Source organism: Dermacentor andersoni, chromosome 3, assembly GCF_023375885.2.
Source record: "Dermacentor andersoni chromosome 3, qqDerAnde1_hic_scaffold, whole genome shotgun sequence".
Lineage (NCBI taxonomy): Eukaryota > Metazoa > Arthropoda > Arachnida > Ixodida > Ixodidae > Dermacentor > Dermacentor andersoni.
The window spans coordinates 187,754,380-187,776,996 of record NC_092816.1 but is presented as its reverse complement, the minus strand read 5'-3'; the positions used below and the strand labels follow the sequence as shown (position 1 = coordinate 187,776,996).

The 22,617-nt window shown below is 44.4% G+C and overlaps 1 protein-coding gene across 2 annotated transcripts in view; it reads left to right on the top strand.

Annotated features, from left to right (window-relative positions):
• The first annotated feature begins 18,047 nt into the window (after window positions 1–18,047).
• The window catches only part of LOC129382939 (uncharacterized), a 32,481-nt gene continuing 27,911 nt past the window's right edge, over window positions 18,048–22,617 (top strand). For both annotated transcript variants that reach the window (XM_055067155.2, XM_055067154.2), the window contains exon 1: window positions 18,048–18,194. In XM_055067155.2, the coding sequence (XP_054923130.1) occupies window positions 18,106–18,194 (89 nt within the window). In that variant the 5' untranslated portion in view covers window positions 18,048–18,105. The remainder of the gene's footprint in view (window positions 18,195–22,617) is intronic.

Genomic DNA, 22,617 nt, shown 5'->3' with positions numbered 1-22,617 from the left:
TTCTCATGTGTCTGCCCAAAGTGGAAAAAAATAAAGACAATCACCCTAAAAGTCACGGGAAATATTTCTTTTTAAAGAAGCCCGTAAGAGGTGCTTATATTTCCAAAGCACACCTTATGCTAATGCGGCGCGTCGGGGGGCAGCATCGCTCCGGCCAATGCCAAGTGCCCAGCCCGCGCGCAGCGAGCTGGCACGTTTGACTCCTGCCTCCCGGGTAGAAGGAGGTAAGCCTACTCCACCCAACCAGCAAACAGGCCAGGCTATCCGTGGGTTGCCGGCCCCAAAAAGGTTATCTGCGGTAACCGGCGCTACGCGTAGCGATCCCGCAGGACCGATAGCGGCCCCGAAGGTGGGAGCAGTCAAGGATGCCTCAACCTCCCCCGCCCCTTCCAGCGCTGACAAAAGCCAGCGCAGCTCAGATACAAAGGCAGCCCCATTGACCTCCGGGCTGGTGGGCGCAGTGGTCTTGGCCCCCGAGGCGGGACTCTCTCGCGGAACTTCTCGCTCGCAAGAACGCCTGTCTGGTGCCTCACAAGAGGCAGTGGACACTACACCTATCCTCACGGCGCACCAAGCGCCTAAAGAGCGGCGAGGCTCCCTCGACTGCTCCAGGAAGGACAAACACCGCGTAACAAGGCCTCGAAACGGCTCTGTAATCCTTTTTTGCACATCCTTTTTTGTACACACAGCACCAATTTACTTTCAGAATGTACACAGAAATTATACAATGGAATGTCGGCGGCCTTATTAGAAACCTCGATGATGTGCGAGAACTTCTCCATAAACACAATCCAAAATTGCTGTGTGTACAGGAAACGCACCTAAAATCGAAACACAACTTTCTGCGACAGTTTGTTACGTTTCGTAAATATCGCGATGATGCCCTCGCATCATCACGTGGTGTTGCCATTGTAATTAGTAAAAGCATAGCGTGTCAATGTTTACGGCTACAAACGCCCCATGAAGCAATGACAGGTCGAGTGCTCCTAGACAAACTCATCACCAGTTGGCTTTACAGACCCACGCATTACCATTTACCCAAAGGTGAATTTCAGTCTGTTATAAATTATTTGCCGGAACTTTATCTCGTTCTTGGCGATTTCAATGCGTACAGAAGTCTGGCTCTACTCTCGTATCTATGCGCGAGGTTGTCTTGTTAAACAATTTCTTTTCTCCACTGGTGCGCATCTCCTGAATTAGAAGCAACCTACATATTGCTCTCTCGCAAAGAGAACATTTTCTTCTATTGATCTGACCATAGCTTCCCCGTCTATAATACGTAACCTTAAATGAGAGCTTACCAAAAATCTTTATGGGAGTGGCCACTTCCCTATACTATTAAGAACATTCTAAGAAAACAAATCCCCACGACAGGCTCCTCGGATAAAGGTTGATACAGCCGATTGGGAGAAATTTCATACTCTCATTTAGTATCACACGGGCTGGCTTGTCTTCGTTAGGAATTGATTCTGCTGTAGAGTATTTTACTACCTTCGTAATTGCTGCCTGATCTAAATGCATATCTGAAGTAAGTGGTGTGGCATGCAAACGCCGTGTCCCGTGGTGGAACGAGGAATGTGGGAAAGCTCGTAGGAAACAGAAGAAAGCGTGGTGGTTGCTACGAACTTCACCCACTGCGGAGAATTTAATCAATTTTAAGAAGGTAAAGTACTGAGGCATGTGAACACGCCGACAGGTTCGAAGAGAGAGTAGGGGGAAGTTTTTATTAGGTATCAACTCGTATACAGAGGAGCCTAAAGTCTGGAACACGAGTAATAAGATAAGAGGGCGACAAACATATTCACTCCCTTTGGCAAACATACCGGGCGACAGCTTTGAATACCAAGAGAACTTCCTGGGCGCACATGTTGAACTTGTGTCTAGCTCATGGCACTATCCTGAAACATTTAAACGATAAAGAGACAGAACAGAGGGGCAGAAACTGGAACGAAAATTAAAAAAAAAATACCAGGCATATATTGAGCAATTCTTTCAGCTGAGCGACAGGTATCACTAAACTGCAGCAATAAATCTACCCCAAGAGCCGACCGTGTAATATATGAAATGTTGACGCATCTGCCTGTGAAATGCAAGAAACCTCCTTTCCCTCTACAAAGCTGTGTGGTCTTCCGGCGGAATCCTGTCTGCGTGGAAAGAGGTCATTATAATTCCTATTCTGAAAGAGGGCAAGGATCCGTCGTCTGTTTCGAGTTACCGGCCTATAGCACTAACGAGCTGCACGTGCAAAGCCTGCAAAAAGTGATAAAACGCCGCCAACTACATTTCCTAGAATCTAACGAACTGCTTGACTCATACCAGTGCGGGTTTCGCGAGAGGCAATCCACCACTAACCATTTGATACGTATTGAGGCATAAATTCGTGACGCTTTTGTTGACAGTTTTCCTTGTCAGTATTTTTAGAAATGGGGAAGGCGTAGGGCACAACTGGCGCTTGGGTATCCTCCGTCATCCTCCGTCATTAACAGTACTTCCATTAACTATTGCTCTGGCGTATCATGACTCATTCCAAAAATCCGTATGTGCGGAAACAGTGGTAGACAGTCACGCAGGGGTGTCTGCGTCAGCAGGCGTTTTGTTTGTTGTGACACCACATACACGAGCCCACGAGGGTTGGACCCTCCCGCGTCTAACCGTGCACGCCTTAGTAGTATACAGGGAAAAGGGAATTTTGGGGATTGAACTGATGCTGAACTGAATCTTTGGCCTCTTGATAGAGGCAACACAACCGTTTGGCCTCGACTTCACGTCAACGGCACCTCCAGACTGACCCACATGGGGAAATCAGTAGTTATGTTTTCCTGTTCTTTTCTCCAATTTCGGTCTTTCTCTCTTACTTTCAATCTTTCCTGCCTTCTACTCACTTCTTTTTACTTTCAATTTTCGATGCAGCGTGGGTTAGCCTGGTGTAGTTATGCCAACCTCGGGTCTATTATATTTGGCTATAGTGGCTATGTGCAGCTGGCTTCTGCGTCTGCTTCGGGTTTTTAGTGTCCCCTTGTTGGGCTCGGTGGTGGATGGCTGGCATAACCGCTGAAATAAAATAAATAAGTACGGATATATCGTCCTTCCCCCGTCTGCCTGATCGCACTCTTACCGAAAGAGGGCGCACCGGACAAAAGTAGTTTTCTGGTCAACGAAAAAAAAAAGAACCTTCCCGCAAATTTAAGTAGTTAAGAGAGAAAACTCTGTAAAGACTAAATGATATCCCCTCTCACAGTTGCGAATGACTCTCCGAAACAATTTGCCCAGGCTACAAACTCGCAAAGATGGCTAGCGGCAACCTCCTGCTTGAGGTCCGCGATAAGCAACAACGCGGCAGGCTCCTGAATGGGGTCTCATTAGGTAATGCGAACATCACAGTGACTCCACATCGATCCATAAGGAAAGGAGTGATTTCCGACGATCACCTGTCGAATCTGAGCAAGGGAGAGCTCCTAGAAAGATGGAAGGAACAGAACGTTGCTATAGGAAAGAATCATAATCAAACGGGAAAACAGGAAATTTCCAACTAAATATGTGATTGTCACCTTTGCGCCCAGTCTGCTGCCAGAAGTATTAGAAAGAAGACACACTAAAGTTCGAATCCGACCACACATCCCGTACCCTGGGAGATATTTCAACTATCGGAAGTATGGACATGGTTCACAAAGCTTCCGGGGCCGACAAACCTGGGTGAAGTGCGGTGTGCACGATCATCCCTCAGATGAGTGTAATGGCGAACTCTGCTGTCCGAACCATGAAGGCGGACACGCAGCTAACTCGCGAGCTTTGCCCACATGGAAAAAAGAGAATAATATCACCCTCAAACTAAAGGAAAACGTTTCCTTTCAGGAAGCGCGAAAGGGCATTTCCTGCGTAAATAATGAAGAGCATGCTCTTGCGGCACATAAGACCGCAACGCCGCGCTTCAGAGTCCGGCATCGGCCTGGACGACAAAGAGTGTGGCCATGGCAGAGCCACCAGCCCCCCTAAGCGATAGCAGCCAGCGCTGCAGCGCCATCTCCGAAGGAGGGCCCATCGACTTCTGGGTTTTACCCGTTTTTTTCGAGGCCAGGCGCCTACCCTGAAAACAACCCGCTCCACTGAGCGGAAGTCCCGTGGCTCCCAGAAGTCTATGGACGCAAATGCAAGCCAGCCGGCGCAGGCAGTGCCCCAGGATGCCGCAATTCGCCCGACCGCTCTGAAAGCAAACCGCGTATCAAGAGTCCGGAAAGAGTCCTGTGACCTACCCTTTCCTTTCCAGAACGCACAGCATCAAACTCTTTCAAAATGGATGTGCAAACTATACACTGACATATGAGAACTCTTCTCCACAATCTTGATGACAAAACATAACCCTTAAACGTACGTAATCCAAAAGTACTGTGTGTTCACGAACCACATTTAGAACCTACGGGCACATAGACCAACTTTCTCCAGTCATATGGTATTTTTCGCAAAGACCGTGACGAGGCTAACACCTCATCCAGCGGTGTAGCCATAGTTGTCGACAACACTGTTTTTTGAAAACATTTGCCCCTTCGGACACCGCTCGAGTCAGTTGCAGTGCTAACAGCTTTTAAAATAAATTGGTGGCCGCCTGCGGCATGTACAGGCGCCGACAAAAGTGGTATACTCCACGCAGCGGGAGCTGGAGCAACGGCAAAATGCATCCCAACGCCATCTACAGGCAGCATCTGGGATCGAGACAGCCAATGGGCGCCCTTCATTATCTGCAGGCATTGGCCATCCCAGATGCCGCCTGTAGATGGCATCGCGATGGAGTGTGCCGCTGCTCCGGATCCCGCTGCGTGGATTGTACAACTTTTATCGGCGCCTGTACATACCTACAAAGTATCAACTGAGCAAAACTTAATTCTACGGCCGTATTAACGAACTTCCAGAACCGTTTCTTATTGTCGGGGACCTTAATGATTAAACAGTCTATCGGGACAGTCCCGACCTGATTCGAAGGGTGAACTGATTGAAACCTTTCGTGTGACGTCTGGTGTGCGCCTGTTTAATAGGAAAAAATCTACCTACTACATATTGCGCATAATTCACATTCCTCGATAGATTTAGTGCTTGGATCTTCCATACGTTTTTTTTTTTTGGTTAGAATGGAATGTAATAGAAAATCCGTCTGGGAGTGACCACTTCCCAGTGACTCTGAACTTATTAAAACAAGACCACGTTCCTCCCCATGATCCTTGCGGGAAACTTCACTCTCCTGATTGGAAGCGTTTTAAGGAATGTATTTACTCATCACAAGATCTTATACGCGATATTAACATAGATGACACCTTAGCATATTTTACCGCTTTGATTATTGATACAGCCGAAAAGGTCATCACATGAACAAACGGCCGTCCACGTAAGGCATGCGTTCTTTGGTGGCATGAAATCTGTAGACATATGTGAAATAGAAAAAATGAGTCATGGCGTCGACTGCACCGATATCGAACTCCGGGAAATCTCATTGCATTTAAATATATGAAGTCACAAGGATGGCGCACGAGACGCAAGGCTAGGAGAGCAGACTGGAAGAGGTTTCTCTGAGGCATCCATTTCTACACCCAGCAAGCTAAAGTACGGAATGCGCTGAGGATGCTCAAAGAGTAGCAGATGAACCTTTGATCGATGACCAAGGGAATACCATAGAAAACCAGGCCGACGCCCTTGCCATACATTTCATGCGTGTATAAACTCCATATACTACTGAGAATCATTCCTTAAATGCAGGCAAGTAGCCGAACTTAAGCGAATAGACCGCAAATGCAGACCAAATCTACTGTACAACTGTCCTTTTAATATTGTTGAGCTCCGTACAACTGTCCTTTCAATATTGCAGAGCTTCGAGCTGCCTTGAGCGTATGTATGAACTCTGCACCGGGAGTTCACATTCACAGAATCACGTATGACATGATTAAAAAGCTACACACCGACACACAGATAGCACTTCTGGCACTTTCCAGCTCTATTTAGACGGCCTGATACCTTCCATCCTCATGAAAAGAAGCTATTGTAGTCCCGGTCGGAACAGGGCAAAAAACCATCCGACATTTCAAATTACCATCCATTAGTACTCACAAGTAGCTTATGCAAATCTTCGAGAAAATGACAAATCGTCGTCTTTTGCATTTCCTTGAATCAAAGAAAATGCCTGACCCTTATCACTGTGGCGTCAGAGAGGGTCTGTCGACTACTCACCATCTCGGGCGCATTGAGGCAAACATTCCCGAGGCCTTCATCCATAAGCAGTTCTTTCATTCTGTTAGACATCGAAAAGGTATATGACACAACTTGGCGATATGGAATGTTGGGAAACGTCTCGGAAGTGGGTATTGGGGGCAATATGCTTAATATAGTTGAAAGTTACTTATCACACCTACACTTTGTATTGGTGTTGGCAATACTCTGTCCAGCTCATTTACACAAGAAAGTGTGGTGCCGCAATCGGGGGCATCAGCTGTGCCCTTTTTATCGTCAATATTAATTTCTTGCTCTTATCTATACCGAAGACTATGCTTTATTCGGTACACGTAGATGACGCAGAGTTAGATTTCAAATCACATGACCTTGCCATTTGTGAGCTACTTGTTCAGCTTGGCTTGAACAAAGTGCGTAAATGTGCACAAGAAAACGCTCTTGAACCTAATCCTCTTAGAATCCCCTGTGTCCTTTTCCCACGAAAAATAGCATTATTAGCAGAGCCCAATGTCGAACTACATAGACAACACATACCAGGGGACACTCACATTAGCGATTCTGACGGGGACGACGGTTGCGGAGAAACCACGGAGGAGAGCCTTCGTCCAAGGCAAGCTAGTTACTGTGCACCTCATTGAGAAGCACACGCACATTCGGAGGCAGAGAGAATTAGGACGTTGAAGACTCGTTCAGAAACTACCAGAGGGTAAGCCGCCTCAATGGATGAAGAGCGCCAGTGCAGCCAGACGGGACGATGTCTCAAAGAGCGGTTGTGGGAACATGCGTACAACGTTAAAAACAAGAGTGGGAGCTATTTCTCTATAAACTGCGCCAATTACGGGTACAACGGGTACTTCAAGACACTTAACATTCTACGTCCATACCAATACAATTGAGCACATGAAGCTTTCAAGCCATCACGACAATGCCCAAAAGCCCGTTACCTATTTTTTGTTACTTTTTACTTTGACCAATACTCTGCTGGTGTGTTAATCCCCCTTTGTGACCCTCCCCCATTTCTCCCTGTTTTTATAAAGGTATATATCTGTGCACGCACAACAAAGCAATCCTTGGCATTCAGCGCTGGCCCTGTGTTCATCTTTCTGTTCGTGTTTTTAGCCCTGCTTCTCTACCATCGATAGACAAAAGCATGATGAACCTCGGGGGGGGGGGGGGGGGGGAGGAGCGGTGGGATATTCTCATCGAGTATACTTAGTGGACATGTCCATTTTGTCTGCTGGTGCATGGTGCAGGGCTGATTGGCTGGGTGCGCCTGGCTCCTCCTGGCGCATACGCCAACCGAGCCAATCAGAATGTCTATAGCAGACGAAATAGACATGTCTACTAGTTGGGCACTAACGGAATGTCACACCAAGACATCTGCTTACTTCCTATGTGAGAATTTCTGTTTAAGAGAGGTGACATAACGCAAGCGTCAATTTCCGTAGCACTTTTAAAAGCTTCTTCAATACTCTTCAGCCATGCAAGCGATAGTAAGTGTTCATGCTAAGCAACTCGTGCTGCTCAAGTAGTGTGGGCTATGCGTAACGCATGACCCGCAGGCCGCGTGCCTGGAGAGTTTCATTAGTGCTGCCTGCGAAGCACTGGCGGATGCAAGCGGAAGGGCGATGTGGCAGGCAGCATTCTAGCCAACGAAGGCTACGCTGCGTGCATCGCAAATAAGCAGTTGAAAGACTCGGTGCAACCGCTGTGAAAGCCTGTTGCTGCGGCAGTAAATATGTTCGGAAATGGAGAAATTGCTGGACTGTCTTCTTTCGTTTTTCGTTAATGAACATCAGCACACGCTTTGCCACTACTCTATATTCTCCCCTGCGGCCATGTCGATGGTTTTATAGGTATAGAAAAACAACTGGTTTAGTTTCGTTTTTCTAACGGCAACATAACATGAATTGTACGGTAAGAACTTGGTTGAACAAAAGCTAGCATGCTATTGGACATAACGGAGAAGCCACAGAGGCCAATCCTTGCGTTAGTGCAGCACTACGATCCAACACAATAAATACTTTGGCTTCACGCCTGTTAATTTGTCTTTTGAACAATAACGTTGTTGAGTCTTCTTTATCGAATCTGAGTGCTCATGCAGAAGTGTCTTTTCCATCCAACAATCTCGTTGATCGCAACAGAAATAAGTAAGCACACGCCTGGCTTTTTTCTGCCTTTCTTTCTCGGTTACTAGCCTTTCCCTAAATAGTGCTTTTACGCGCATAGAATGCAGCATCATATTGCGCTATCGAATAGTGAGAACGCCTGCAGGAGTTCGGGATGAGCACCTGCAGCGTTCTCGCTGTCGCCTGCTGAAATAATTCAGCAGGCGCGTTGAGGTTTGTAGCAATATGCGTATTGAGCGCCTCTGCGCACTGTGTGGGCTTTTAAGAGTTGCGTGTCAGTAGCGCTGCCGATGATGTCTGTCCTCCTGTGTGCTTCGCTAATCCCGTGTTTCAGCTATCGTTACAGGAGCCTGTACAATGCCCTGCTGCCCATGTTCGCAGGTGTTCGAGATCGTTGGCGGCCGGTTGCTGCAGTTTTTATTAAAACAAGAAACGAATAAATCTCGTCGTTTGCAACTTTCATCAATGGGCACTGTGTGTTTCCTCTTTCCGCTTTCGGCCTTTGCACTTCCTGTAGTTCACAGCCCGTTTCGTTTGTTCGGTTTTTCATTGTTTGAAATACCGTAGGCAAAACCAGCTGGACTCTTACAATAGCAGCACTGGATGCGTTCTACGAATGCAAAAATAATGTGAGTAGGACAAGTTTATAACAAGACCATCGAAGGTTTTGTACGAAAGGAGAAAAAAGATGCCCACAGGATATCAGGAACGATTGTACGCTTCAGAAGCCCATTTGTTAACCTAATGTGTTTAAGAGGAAGCTTTAGCTCGGGCCAAACTCCGGCGCGGCCTATTGAAATACATGTAAAACGCAGAAACGCTTTTTGGAGATAACGCCTGGACCGATTTTAATCAAATTTGTTGCATTTGAGAGAGAAAGGTAAATTATAGTGTCTGCTGGAAGCGCAATTTCGATCTTGGGCCTCACTTTTGTTGCAAACGTTTTCCAAAATATGAAAGTTCGAAAAAAATAGAAGCACGAAGTTTACAAATTAATAGCTCTGCATCAAGAGCTGATCTCGCGGTTCTGTAAACGGCATCCATTAGATGATTAACAGCGCACAAATTCAGCATGTCAATCTATATTTTACGTCAATTCGTTACGTTGTGCACAAAGGTTCTGCAAAAACTCTATTTCCATATTACAAATTTTTTCGAGATTGACGTGTAACATATCAATTTGGTCTGCTTGAGATCTAGTATTAGATGCAATTCACATAATTGTAATATTTTTCTATGCTGAGTTACGAAATTGTATGCGTGATAGTTTCGTTTTCTTAAAATTTGTGATTTTTACCAATTTTTAATCAAGCATTGGTGACACAAATCAAGAATTAAAAACCAAGAATCACTATATCTTATGGTTTCCTTTTAAATGCACCAAACTTCATTAAATTTGGAGCAGTGGTTGCCGAGAAAGACGAATTCTCCTTTCAGATGAATTCAGATAGGAGCACCCTATCAAGGAAGTGGTAAGAGCAGATTTTTATAGTACCTGGCTTCCATAATTGTTCATTCTAAAAAAATTTAATTATCGGGTTTTACGTGCCAAAAGCACTTTCTGATTATGAGGCACGCCGTAGTGGAGGACTCCAAAAATTTTTACCACCTGGAGTTCTTTAACGTGCACCTAAATCTAAGTACACAGGTGTTTTCGCATTTCGCCCCCATCGAAATACGGCCACCGTGGCCGGGATTCGATCCCGCGACCTCGTGCTCAGCAGCCCAACACCATAGCCACTGAGCAACCACGGCGGGTGAAATCCAGCATAGTTGAGTGTGTTTCTAAAATTGGTGGTGATGTCTTTGTTATTCATGATATTGATGTTAAACTCTCCCCCACAAGCGAGTGTAAAATTATTAGACGATACATAATGCAGCATTTGGTCAAAAAAGTTTAGAAATCTCAAGATATTGCCATCTGGGGGCCCATATACAACAGATATTATGTCTGAATTATGTCTAAGCGTCAAAACTTCATATTCATAACATGTGATACAGAAATCTGATGATAAGTTACACTTCCGTTGCTGGTCTACGTGAACAGCAGCGCCACCACCGCGCCTATTTGAACGGTTCAGGAAAGAAGTATCTTGTCCAGCAAAATTTTCCGGTAACTTGCACCGTCATGCCAAGTCTCAGTTATCATGATGACTTGAAACCTTAATCGGAAATCGTTTAGCAAGTACTCTATGATGTCACTCTTATTCTCTGCAGAACGAACATTTAGATCCAACACCGTTGAAAGCAATTTGTTTTTAAGTCTAACGAAGCTAGACTTCAAAACAAATTTAGGTAAAAAAGTTAGATAAAAACAAAGTTAGGTAATACGAACACGTGGTATAGCAGTCTAATAATTTGTTTAACTGCTAGTGAGCCTTCTTCGCAAACTGGAATTTATCTTCGAAAGAGAACTTTCATCGTAAATTTGAATGGCAGTGGAAAGTTCCCTCCACCTTGCGAACATTTTACGGTTCGCTGTCCAGACCGACTTCTATTTGTGCTCATGCTTTTTATTGCGATTCGAAGCAATCTTTTCAGGGTCGGCCAAAAGTGCTCATTGATGTAAATTGGTGGCGAAATATCCATTGCTAGATCTTTGTTTGTTAGTCGAGTTTCTTTGCTTTCCTCAGAGTTGCGTCGTGCTTCGCTCTTTATTTGGATTGTACAATGATGTTTGATCGGTCAGGGTTCCGCCTTGACACCTGATGACATGATTGTATGTCGGTTTCCTTAATTGGCTCATCAATGGGACTTCCAGTCATGGATAGGATATGTAGTGCACTTTCATTTTCTTGTCTAGCAATACCCTCAATTTCTAGGTTGACATTTCGGGAGTACCGCTGAGCGAGTGCAAGTCTCCTTTCCAAATCAGCACTTCTAGTCTAAAGGCTGTACACTTTGTTCGATGTCATTAATTTTGTTATTCTTGTTCCGCATTTGCCAAGACTGCAGCACTTAACTTTTTCACTTTTTCACTCGACTGTTTGATGAGCAAATTCAATGCTGCTAGTCATATTCCGCTGCTCAGTTCGCAGCTCTAGTATTTCAGTACGAAGGTCGCGTTCTTTCATGTCTTTACACTTTACGAGCTCTTGCTTGTATTCCGCGCGTAGTTGTTCGTTAAGCTTGAAAAGTGCCTTTGCCATGGTTCAATAACTGTTCAATCGTGCGTAACTACGGTGATTTGTAGCTCACTCACTGATATCCTTGCTACGGCCAAGTTGGATGCTCGCACGCTTGTGTGGCAGGCAATCACGTTTTATTATCATCGTGCTGAAGTAAATGTACGCGCACATCGCACAGTGTGTGAGTTGATACACCTGGACCGTGCGACCGTTAATTCTCTTTAAAGAGAGATGAAGTCGCATCGGCGAACAGTTGCTAAAGCTAAAGAGGATTATGATAGGAAACACTATGATTTCCTTTCTAAATCTAAAAACAAAAAACCGCTGTTTAGGTATATGAGATCTCGGAAAATTCTGCCATCGCCAGCTAATATTGATTATGTCAATCTGTCTCCCGATGAAATGAGAAAATCTCTCGAACTCCTTGCTAAAGGCTTGGAGAGTAGATTCACGTCATCGATGTCGTATAATTTGCAAAAATTAGCCCCATCCTTAGTGTATACTGAAGTTTCATTGCCAGAATTATCTCAAGTGATTCGAACCTTACCATTGTCAGCCCCTGGTCCTGATGGAATTACCGTTCACATGATAAAAATTTTATTTGATCTATCTCCTGGAGACCTTCTAAACGTTATAAACTATTCCTTACAGAAAGCCTGGATACCTTACGATTGGAAAGTAGCTAAAGTAATCCCGATACCTAAAAAACAAGGACAAGGTTATAACATAGAAAACATCAGACCTATTTCTCTTACTTCTAATATGGTCAAACTCATAGAGAGGGTATTACACTGCCGCATTACTATCTGGATGACGGATAATTTAATATTAAGTCCAAATCAAATAGGCTTTAGAGCTAATTGCTCAATATGGTGTGCCCATGCTGATTTAGAAAGCCGCATCCAACTTGCCCGGAAAACGAGAGAATATTCTGCTTTGATGAAATTAGATATAGCTAAAGCTTATGACAGCGTCGAACATTCAATTCTGCTAGATATTCTGCTGCGTCGTAATTTTCCCTATTATATAACCGCATGGGTGGCAGAATTTTTGCGATCAAGAGAATTTTATTGCTTTAAGGACGGATGTTCTTCGTCTAAATTCAGACAAACTCGCGGAGTTCCCCAAGGATCTGTCCTATCCCCAATATTGTTTAATATATTAATGAGCTCTATCCCCACTTGTCAGGACGTGCACGTTTACGTGTATGCAGATGACATTGCATTCTTTGCTGCCGACACTGACATTAACACATTATACCAAAAATTACAAAGCTACATGAGCATGCTAGAAGTATGGCTTCAGACAATTTGTATGTCATTAAATGTAAGCAAAAGTGCCATTTTAGTGTTCTCGGTCATGGATCCGGTTTCAATTTCTATTACTTATAAACACGAACCCATTCAACAGGTTGAGTCTCTAAAATATTTGGGAATCACATATAATGGAAACCTCAACTGGAGTCCCCACATAGAGAGTGTAGCGGGTAAGGCACAACGTGCTTTAGGTATTCTGCGCAGAATGAGCAACCGAAAATATGGACTGCGTAGGGATTCACTGTTGATGATTTATAAAATGTATATGCGTCCCATATTGGAATTTGGGTGTGTCTTGTTCTCAGGCGGCCCTGCTTATAAAATAAAGCCTCTGGTTCTTTTGGAGCGTGAAGCTCTACGCCTATGTCTGGGACTCCCCAGGTTTGTGGCTATTAATGTTATCTACCAAGAAGCGCGCCTTCCAACATTGCCCTGCAGATTTCGCATCTTAACAGTTCAAGCCTTTCTGAAATTTTACAGCTTGCAGCTTAGACGATCTGAATACGCATTCATTGATGATCCAAATTCCTTCTTCCTTGCTCATTGGCCTCGATTTCACACTCCACAGATCATATTTGTTCAAAAAGAATTAGATAGCCTGAATGTGAACATTCGAGAGGTAATTCCGTCAACCGAATCACATCAGAATATTAAGATAGATTTTGATGACATATTCCCCCCCAACTCTAAGTATCAATCTGCCACTTTTTTAAATAACCTGTTGCAAGATTACCTAGCGCACGTGCAAACAAATAACATAATAGCTACAGACGCTTCAGTGAGCAACGAAAAGGCGGGCGTAGGCATCTTCTCGCTTCCGCTTGGCTGGTCATTCTCCTTGAGACTGCCAGATTTCACACCTGTTTTTGAAGCCGAGCTTGTAGCAATTCTTTTAGCGCTTCGGAAACTCCCGTCGAACTCAATAAGCGCAGTTATTATAACAGATTCCCTTTCGGTCTGTACTTCGCTTACGGCTTCACCCAATTCGCCACCAATAAAAACGTTTCTAACATTAGTTCCTCCACAGTTGACTTCTCTAAAACTATTATGGGTACCTGGACATTGTGGCTTGCATTCAAATGAAATGGCAGACGCATTAGCGCGAGCATCCCTGAGTGGACCTATAATGCCTGTTCTTCCTTTGGTGGCTCACATAACAGCAATCAGATATAGAAAATATTCAATTCATAGAGATGTCAGTGAATCAATAACGACATGGACAGAATATCAGCACCTCAGATTTCCGTGGAAGATCCAGTGGTGTCCATCAAGACAATCAGAAGTAGCGATCACGAGATTACGCTGCCGTGTCCCTCCATTAAACCTATATTTACACAGGACTGGTCTGACGCTATCGCCTCTGTGCCCATACTGCCAAGAAACAGAATCACTAGATCATTATTTTTTGGTATGTCGACGATACAAATTGTTAAGAAAAAGACACCTAGAACTTCCGTTCGCAAAATTAGGGTTAATATTATCACCAGAAATCATACTATCTTTCGGTGCGTCAGTTACAGGGGCCAGCCACAGGGACGTATTTGATGCCGTTTGCAGTTACATTCAGTCAACAAAACGAATAACTTTTTAACTTTTGTCTTGTATTTTGTTTGTTCTTGTACGTATTTTTTTTTTATCTCTCTTTCGTTATATTTTTTTCTCATCGAATAAGTAGCACTTCAAAAGATTAGGTGAACGTTTCAGCACGCAATTCTTGGCCAATCCCCCAGCGTGGCTATGAGCCATAACATGAGGCCATCATCATCATCATCATCATCATCAATCAGCTGCTTGCCGTCGCATAATCGAAGAAGAGGCAGAAGAAGTGAGCGTCCGACACGCGTCGTGCGCACCACGGGCCAGGGCTCGGCGCTTCGAATTCTTTCACGGTGAAGCCCTGATGTGCGGCCAGCTGCTTAACCCGTCCGCTGTACTGTTATATCGAAGAACTAGGACGCCACATCGTCGCGCCTTGTGGCGCTGTCGAAGGTACGTGCGCACGTTGTTCTATACTGTGCCAGTCGCTTTAGAATTCATAGGGAAGGGCTTAGCGCGACGCTTAACATCACGTTTGCCGAATGGGCCACTAAGGCCTCCCAACGCCGATGACCTTGTGGAAGTTACAGTGTCAGAGCTCTCCAATGTCCTTAGATCTCTGCCTGCCTCAGCTGCCGGTCCTGACGACATTTCCAATGCCATGCTAGAAATGTTTGAAATGTCTTCTGATGACATTGTGAACACAGTGAATTATTCTCTAAAGAAGGCTTGTATTCCACCATAATCGAGGACAGCTAAAATTATACCGCTGCTTAACAAAACCAGCTGGCTACAACCTTGACATTAGGCCTATCTCTCTTAGGTCAAATATGATAAAACTAATTGAAAGAGTTTTACATGGTTTTATGATCGATAATATATCTGAAAATTCGCTACTGAGCCCAAGTCAAATAGGTTTCCGGCCCGGTCTCTCCATTTGGTGTGCGCATGCATATTTGGAAAGCCGCATCCAACTTGCTCAGCATAGAAAAGAAGTTAGTGCTTTAGTGACTCTTGACATAGCAAAAGCTTATTACAGCGTTGTGTACTCTCTACTGCTGAACAGATTACAGTCCTAGAATTTTCCGAGATACATAACGGCATGGATTTTGAATTTCTAAGAAACCGACAATTTCATTGTTTTCAAAACGGTTTTCTTCAAGAAAGTACGATCAGACAAGAGGGGCGCCCCAGGGGGCTGTTCTGTCTCCTATACTATTTAACCTATTCATGAGTTCAGTGCCACTGCACCACGATGTGAATCTGTATGTCTATGCAGATGACATTGCATTTTTCGCGACAGCTAGAGACATTATTTTCCTTCACCTGTCTTTGCAAACGTACCTCTGTACTCTACAGACGTGGCTTCACAATCTGCATCTATCACTAAACGTAAACAAAAGTGCAGTCCTTGTTTTTCTGCTTTCCGGCCCGTTACAGTTATCATTAGTATTTGAACAGAGAACCATTCCCCAGGTAGAGCCGCTTAAATACTTGGGTATCATATATGACGGAAAACTTTACTGTCGTTCTCACATAGAAAATATTGAAACGAAGAGGACACGAACCTTAGATTTACAACGTAGAGTCAGTAACCGACGTTCTGGTATGCGAAGTGAAACACTAATTATGATCTATCGTATGTATGTACGATCGATTCTAGAATTTGGCTGGAAGTGCAACATATAAATTAAGACCCCTTGTTCTGTTAGAAAGAGAAGCTCTTCGACTATGTTTCGGTCTTCCTAAATTTGATGCTAATAATGTAGTATACCGAAGCGGGCCTACCTACTTTTCACACGCGATTCCGCATGCTTACGGTTCAAACCTACTTAGGAGCTTATGATTCCTCGCTACGACGTAGACAATATGGATTTATTAGTGAACGAAATCCATTTTTGAGAACACGTGGTCACGGTTGCATACCCCACAAGTCGTATTTGTGCAAGAACAATTAGCACCTTTAAATGTTCGCCTTTGAGAAATAATTCCGCTTCATAGGTCTCCGGGGTCGCTCAAAATTGAATTTGCAGACATTTTGCCACACAGTGCGAAATTTCTGCCCACAACATATTTGAATGACCGGTTACAAGAATATTTGACCTCTTTCAAAATAAATGTAACAGTGACTGATGCTTCTTCGCGTGAAGAGAAGACAGGGGTGGGTATCTACTCACCATCCCTCGATTGGTTTTTTTCACTTCGCCTACCAGATTACACATCAGTTTTTCATGCCGAACTTCTGGCAATATTTCTTGCCTTGCGGACGTTACCCCTTCATACAAGGGTTATTGTCGTCACAGATTCTCTATCTGTATGCAGCGCACTTACTGTGTTTACAAAGTCGACAGCATTGAACACGTTTTATTCGTTAGCTCCGCCTCACTTAAGTTTAGTTCATATGGTATGGGTCCCCGGCCACCGAGACATTCATATAAATGAAATAGCCGATTCCTTAGCACGAGCTTCTCTAACAGGTCCGGCGCTATCTGTGCTGCCGGCAGCTGCGCACACCACTGCAGCCAGATATAGGCAATTTTCTTTGAGCGAAGACAAAAAAGCCTTTTCATTAGCAAAATCTAGATTTTTTGCACCTAAATTATTCTTGGAACCGGCAATGGTGTCCTAACCGGAAATTCGAAGTTTCATTTACTAGGCTGCTTGCCGTATTTCAACGCTTAATTTTTACTTGCACAGATGTGGTCTGCATGGCGGTAAACCCTCTATGCTACCTCTGCAATGAACCGGAATCTATAGATCATTTTTATTATCATATCGGTGGTTTTCTACTCATCGAAAAATGTCTAGAAATTCCACTTCAAAATTTTGGATTGCCTTTAGGCAGTGCTGTTATACCCTCCTTTGGAGCAACGGTATTGGGATAATACCACACGAACGTTTGCCTAGCCATTTATAATTTTCTATGTGGCACAAAAAGAATGCCTTGTTAATAGTTCTTAGTTTCAGCAATTGATTTACTTCTACTTCTATTTAGAAAATTCAAAAAGTAAAAGCACAAATTCAGTTTAAATCTTACCATTATTATTCAGAATTTAACTTACTCAAGTTTAAGTATATCCTTTTTATTTATTTTTTCTCTTTTTTTAGTATTTCTATCTACGCAAGGCTTACTATATTGTATTGATCAATACTTTATCTCATGTACTCACAGTTTATTTTTCATCTTGGATTATATATTTATTTTCCTTTCTTGTTATTTATTAACCAATTTCTTTTATTTATTGAATTGTATTACCACCCGATTCGTGGCCTATCCCCCATAGTTGGTTTGTGCCATTGAGGCTTCATCATCATCATCATCATCATCATCATCATCATCATCATCATCATCATCATCATCATCACCACCAGTCGCTGCAGTGGACGCATACCTGGAGTGCGCATGTAGTGGACGGGTCGAAGGTGTGCGCCACTGCACTAGCATCGGTGCATCCTGCGTTCAGTAGCTCGCCGCGCTATGCTAGAATGCCGGATAAGGCGCTATATTGTGAGTCAGCGAGAATCTGCTTGTTTGTTGATGAGGAGAGGTCGTTATACTAATTCGCGATATCTTTACCTCGCCGATCTGTAATGGAGCACGAGTGCCAATCGAAGCGCAATTTCTTTGTCGGTAACTTCTGCGACATGTGCGACGCAACTTGCTAACTGCGGATGTTGTTTCCAAGCACAACATTGTCTCTCCACACCTGCCGCTTGTGTTCCGCAGTGAAGCCGCGAAAGAAGGAAGGCAGCAAAACAAGGACAGGAGGCCCATACCGAGCAGCCATGGCTGCCGACGTGGCGGTGGCGCCTCGCAACCGCATCCCAATCTCTGGCGGAAACAGCAGCGAAACGGTCAGCCCCAGTGCTTACATGTGAGTGTTTTTATGGGCATCCAACCTGCGCTTTCTCTATACCTGGCGACATAACTTTTCCCGGAACGGAAGAGAAAGCTACGAGAGCGGAGCTTCTTCACTTTTATCAGATCGTTATGTAGTCCAGATTACAATTTCAAGCAGCGACTGGTGTCGGTTTCAGCATCTACAACGCTTCTGAGGTGGAAAATGAAAGTATTTTGCAAGAAGCTTAGACATGCCGTTGCCTCATTTTTCATTTAACAGGCAGAAGAGAGCGAGAAATGACGAAAAGAATGTTTTTTAAGCAACACCAACTACCATCTACTAATGTCGCCCTTTTAATTGTGTGTGTGGTTTACACTACGAGACACCCGTACAAGATCTATCCGCTGTGGAAACCGTGACCCTCATGAAAAAGTGAAGCTTTACCGCTATAGAATTGAGGCCGACAAATGAATTAGAGAACCTTTTCGCGAATGTAGAAATATCATTGGACCATTACGTAATCTTGTCTAGAATTAAGAAAAAATTCGCCATAAAGGTCCTTTTCGCAAAGCTGTCACGACTGCAAATGGCATTTGACTTTGTAGGGATGCCTCACCATTTAAACCGCACGTTAAACTCCTTGGGCGGACGCATGGGCGCAGCGAATGAAAATTTAGGCTGCTACAGACAATGCGTGAAACGTGAAAGCATTCAAAGTTCCCTGACTGCTGCTCACGCTTCCCGGCAATTGCAGATTATGTTACCGTTATATTTACCTGGAAATGCTGGCGGCGAACGCTATGCAAGAAGGCAGGCTTTAATGTTATTTCTTTCTTTCTCTTCCTTCGTCTCCGCGCGCCGCTGCATCGGATGCGCGGAAGCGAGCGCCATCTGGATTGTGTTGCAACGAACAGAGCAGGGGACGCCGCTGTCGCTATTATAGAAGCGCTGGAAAAGGGGTTTGTGTTGGAGTTTATGCGGAACCGAATTATGCTTTCTCGTATATTCAAATTACAATCCGACGCTATCATGTTTTTAGGTTGTGTGTAAGTCGTACTTTACGATTTTTCTGATGCGTTTTACTAAGACAACTTCAATTAATTCCGTAACGCCTCTGGGCCACACGGAAGGCCTGCGTGGTTCGAAATGATTTTTCGCTCACGAGACACCGGACACCAACATCGGATTTTCTGTGACATGGGGCTTTTAACGCCATCCCGTTAAAAGCGTGCCGCTCGTTGTCGTTGGCTGTTTCGACATACCAGCACAGCGCCGAACGATAGACGGTACAGTAATAGCAAAATGGCGCCGCCACGTTTAAAACAGTCAATAGAGAATTCTGGCAGCGACCCGAGCAGAACGGAACCGCACTCAAGCGACCCCTAGCACTGTCACATAGCGGCGTTTTTTGAAGCCAGTAATTCATTATCTGTGCTATGAACAGTTTTGTTTCACCCAAATGGTAGAAGCAATGGATTCCTACAGGCCCTTTATTCGATCATTATTTTACAGCTTTGATATCAGCGTGCAGTTTTGCAGAACACCGCCGCTCCCTTATGTTCTGAGTGCTTCGAGGAAATGGATAGACATAGCAACAATTAGTCTGACAATGGCGACAATGCTGTTCGCATTAATATTACCGGTGGAGTTAAATCGGTGAAGGAAAAAAAGCCTTCAATTTCAATTTAGCGGTAAATGGCAGAGAAATGCGTGAGCATTATTACGTCCAATCTCTTTAAGGTGCTGCATCCATAAATTTAACCAAGTTCACCACATTTCTAGGTGTTTAAGAGCGCAGCTCTTAGGCGCCCGTTCCTGCGTTGAGCGTCGGCGTGTCTCGGTGGCGTAACCACGCGAACGAGTACAGCGAAGGATGAAAGAGCGAATCCGCGGGGCGCAGCGGGGGATGAAATACGGCGAGAGCGAAGAAGCGCGAGGAGGAAAGCTGAGGAGGAGGGTGCAACGGAAACATGAGGAGCAAAGCGGAGGAAGCCACCCTGAAGCATCACCAGGTTGCACTCACATCTGCCTATCTGCCAATATTACATAGTCTGGCATCTAGACTGACAGTCTGGCATCCTCCAGTCTTGCATGGTCTGACATCCAGACTGACATTGTGGCATCCACAAGTTAGATATTTGTACAAAAAAAGAAAGAACTGCTTCACACTGGAGGAGGCGAACTAAGAAGCTTAGCAACATGTACGCGAGCGGTATTGTGAGACACATGGCCGCAAAAACGTCAAGGGGAAAGTCAGAGAGGCTGAGGTAATCTTATGGGTGGTGGCAATGGAAAAGAAACGTACTATGAGTAGCTGCTTAAGAAGAAAAATCGCATTCAGGAAAGAAAAAAATTGTGATAAGTCAAAGCAAAGTTCATTACTTTTCGAAAGCGAGATAAGCATACCTTAGAACACGCACTTATAACGCGAAATACAACAAAGAAGAAGAAGAAGCATGTGCTTCTGCGGTAAAGCTAGGGGAAACGATGGAGCATTTTTTGTTAGAATGACAAGGTATCTGCCCAGCGGTACATTCGGGCACCTCTGGTCTCCTTGAAGCCTTTGGGTTCAGCGAGAGCGGAAGGCAGGTAAACATGCCCGCAGTAGAGATTAAAAAGAATTCACTGGAAGATTAGCGGACGAAAACTAGGCAAACCACAAACAAGAGACGCGTACGAAGACAAGGTTCCGAAGAGGGGTTCAGGAAACTTGGTGACGTAAATTCTTTGTGGTCTCCTTTCCTGCTTTTCTTTTTCCTTAAACATAGGTAGCATATTAGCCAATACAATGAGGAGAACTTGGTGGCGCAACCCACCGCCCCGTTCTGAAGGAGGCATTCATAGCATCCATCTATGCGCGGCAGCAGCGGCACCAGCCGTGCGGGGTACAGAAAAACAAAGAACCAGAAAGCCCGTCTTCGCAAGCATTTCCCGGTATTGAATTATGGGGTTTCAAGTGCGAAAATGGCGATAGAATTATGAGGCACGCCTTAGATGGGGACTCCGGATTAATTTTGACCACCAGGGGGATCTTTAACGCTCCGCCAATGCACGAGACACGGGCGTTTTTGCATTTCGCCTGCAATCGAAATGCGGAAGCCGCTACCGGGCTTTGATCCCGCTCCCTCGTGCTTAGCAGCGAAACACCGTAGCCGCTAAGATACCGCGGCGGGTCGTTTCCCTGTAAAGATTGCGTTGCATAAGCTGCTGTCGCAGGAAAGCGGCAACTGTGTGGCCGGTCGATATAGGCTTCACAAGTTTTATTGAATTTTTAAGGACAAGGTGTTGCAAATAACATGATCCTAGTTCTTGTGCTGGATTATTCGAAGAGGCGGACATTACATGCACGACAAATCGAAACAGATAATAATAGAATTAAAAAGGAACACTGCTTATATTTTCACTGAATTACTTTGCGTCATGTATTGCAATTCACACATTGTACCCGGTCAGTATGTAAGGCGTCTCCAGTTGGAATTCCAGAATGACGCCAGTTCGGAGATTGCGCCATCAAACTTGCCGTAAAAATTCCCTGTCGTTCCGCTTACTTGTTTACTGAAACGGTCTCTCATTCACTGAAGCAAACAACTGGAACACCAATGTATTATCCGAAAGTAGTAATATTAGTAATATCCCGAAACAGGTGTGACTCTAAAATTTATTTAAAGTGGACACGTCTTGGAAGCTCACCGGTTAAAATTCGTAGATTACAATATGACCCCTAAGGTAATTAGCAAGTTAATTAGTATTTTTTTAATTAGTCAAACAAGTCTTGCTATTTCCGGTGCTAGTATTGTCGGCCTCTTGGAATAATCCAGCTCAACAACAATGATTGCTCGATCTGCTCCAGGCGATATTTAAAAATAACAAAACAAAAATGATCACGCTATACATAGCGCCGCACGCTGTGGCTCTGGCAATCGGTGCGGAGATCGGTGCGATACCTCAATATGTCGCGGAATGGACACACACGCGTACAGCTGCGCTTAAATATTACATTAGGGAGTGCCGTAATCGGCGATTTCTACAGGAGAACGTCATCATTCGCTATATATATATATATATATATATATATGTATATATATATATATATATATATATATATATATGTGTGTGTGTGTGTGTGCGTGTGCGTGTGCGTGTGCGTGTGTGTGTGTGTGTGTGTGTGTGTGTGTGTGTGCGTGCGCGCGCACGCTTGCCCAATACGTGCTACATTAAAGTGTTTTTTCGAGCGTGAAAGAAGCCTGCGAATACACGCAAAATGCCTCGAGCGGCCAGTCGCGTGGAAATTTTGCATGCATTTGCGAGCTTCTTTTACGCTCAGAAAAACACTCTTATGTAGCACGTATTCAGCAACAGAAGGCTGCATCGAGAGTTTTTCATGTCGCTCTACAATTTTCTCATTGACACCTTTCATCTAAATAAAATAGTAGAGAAGCGTATTAATGAATTAGGC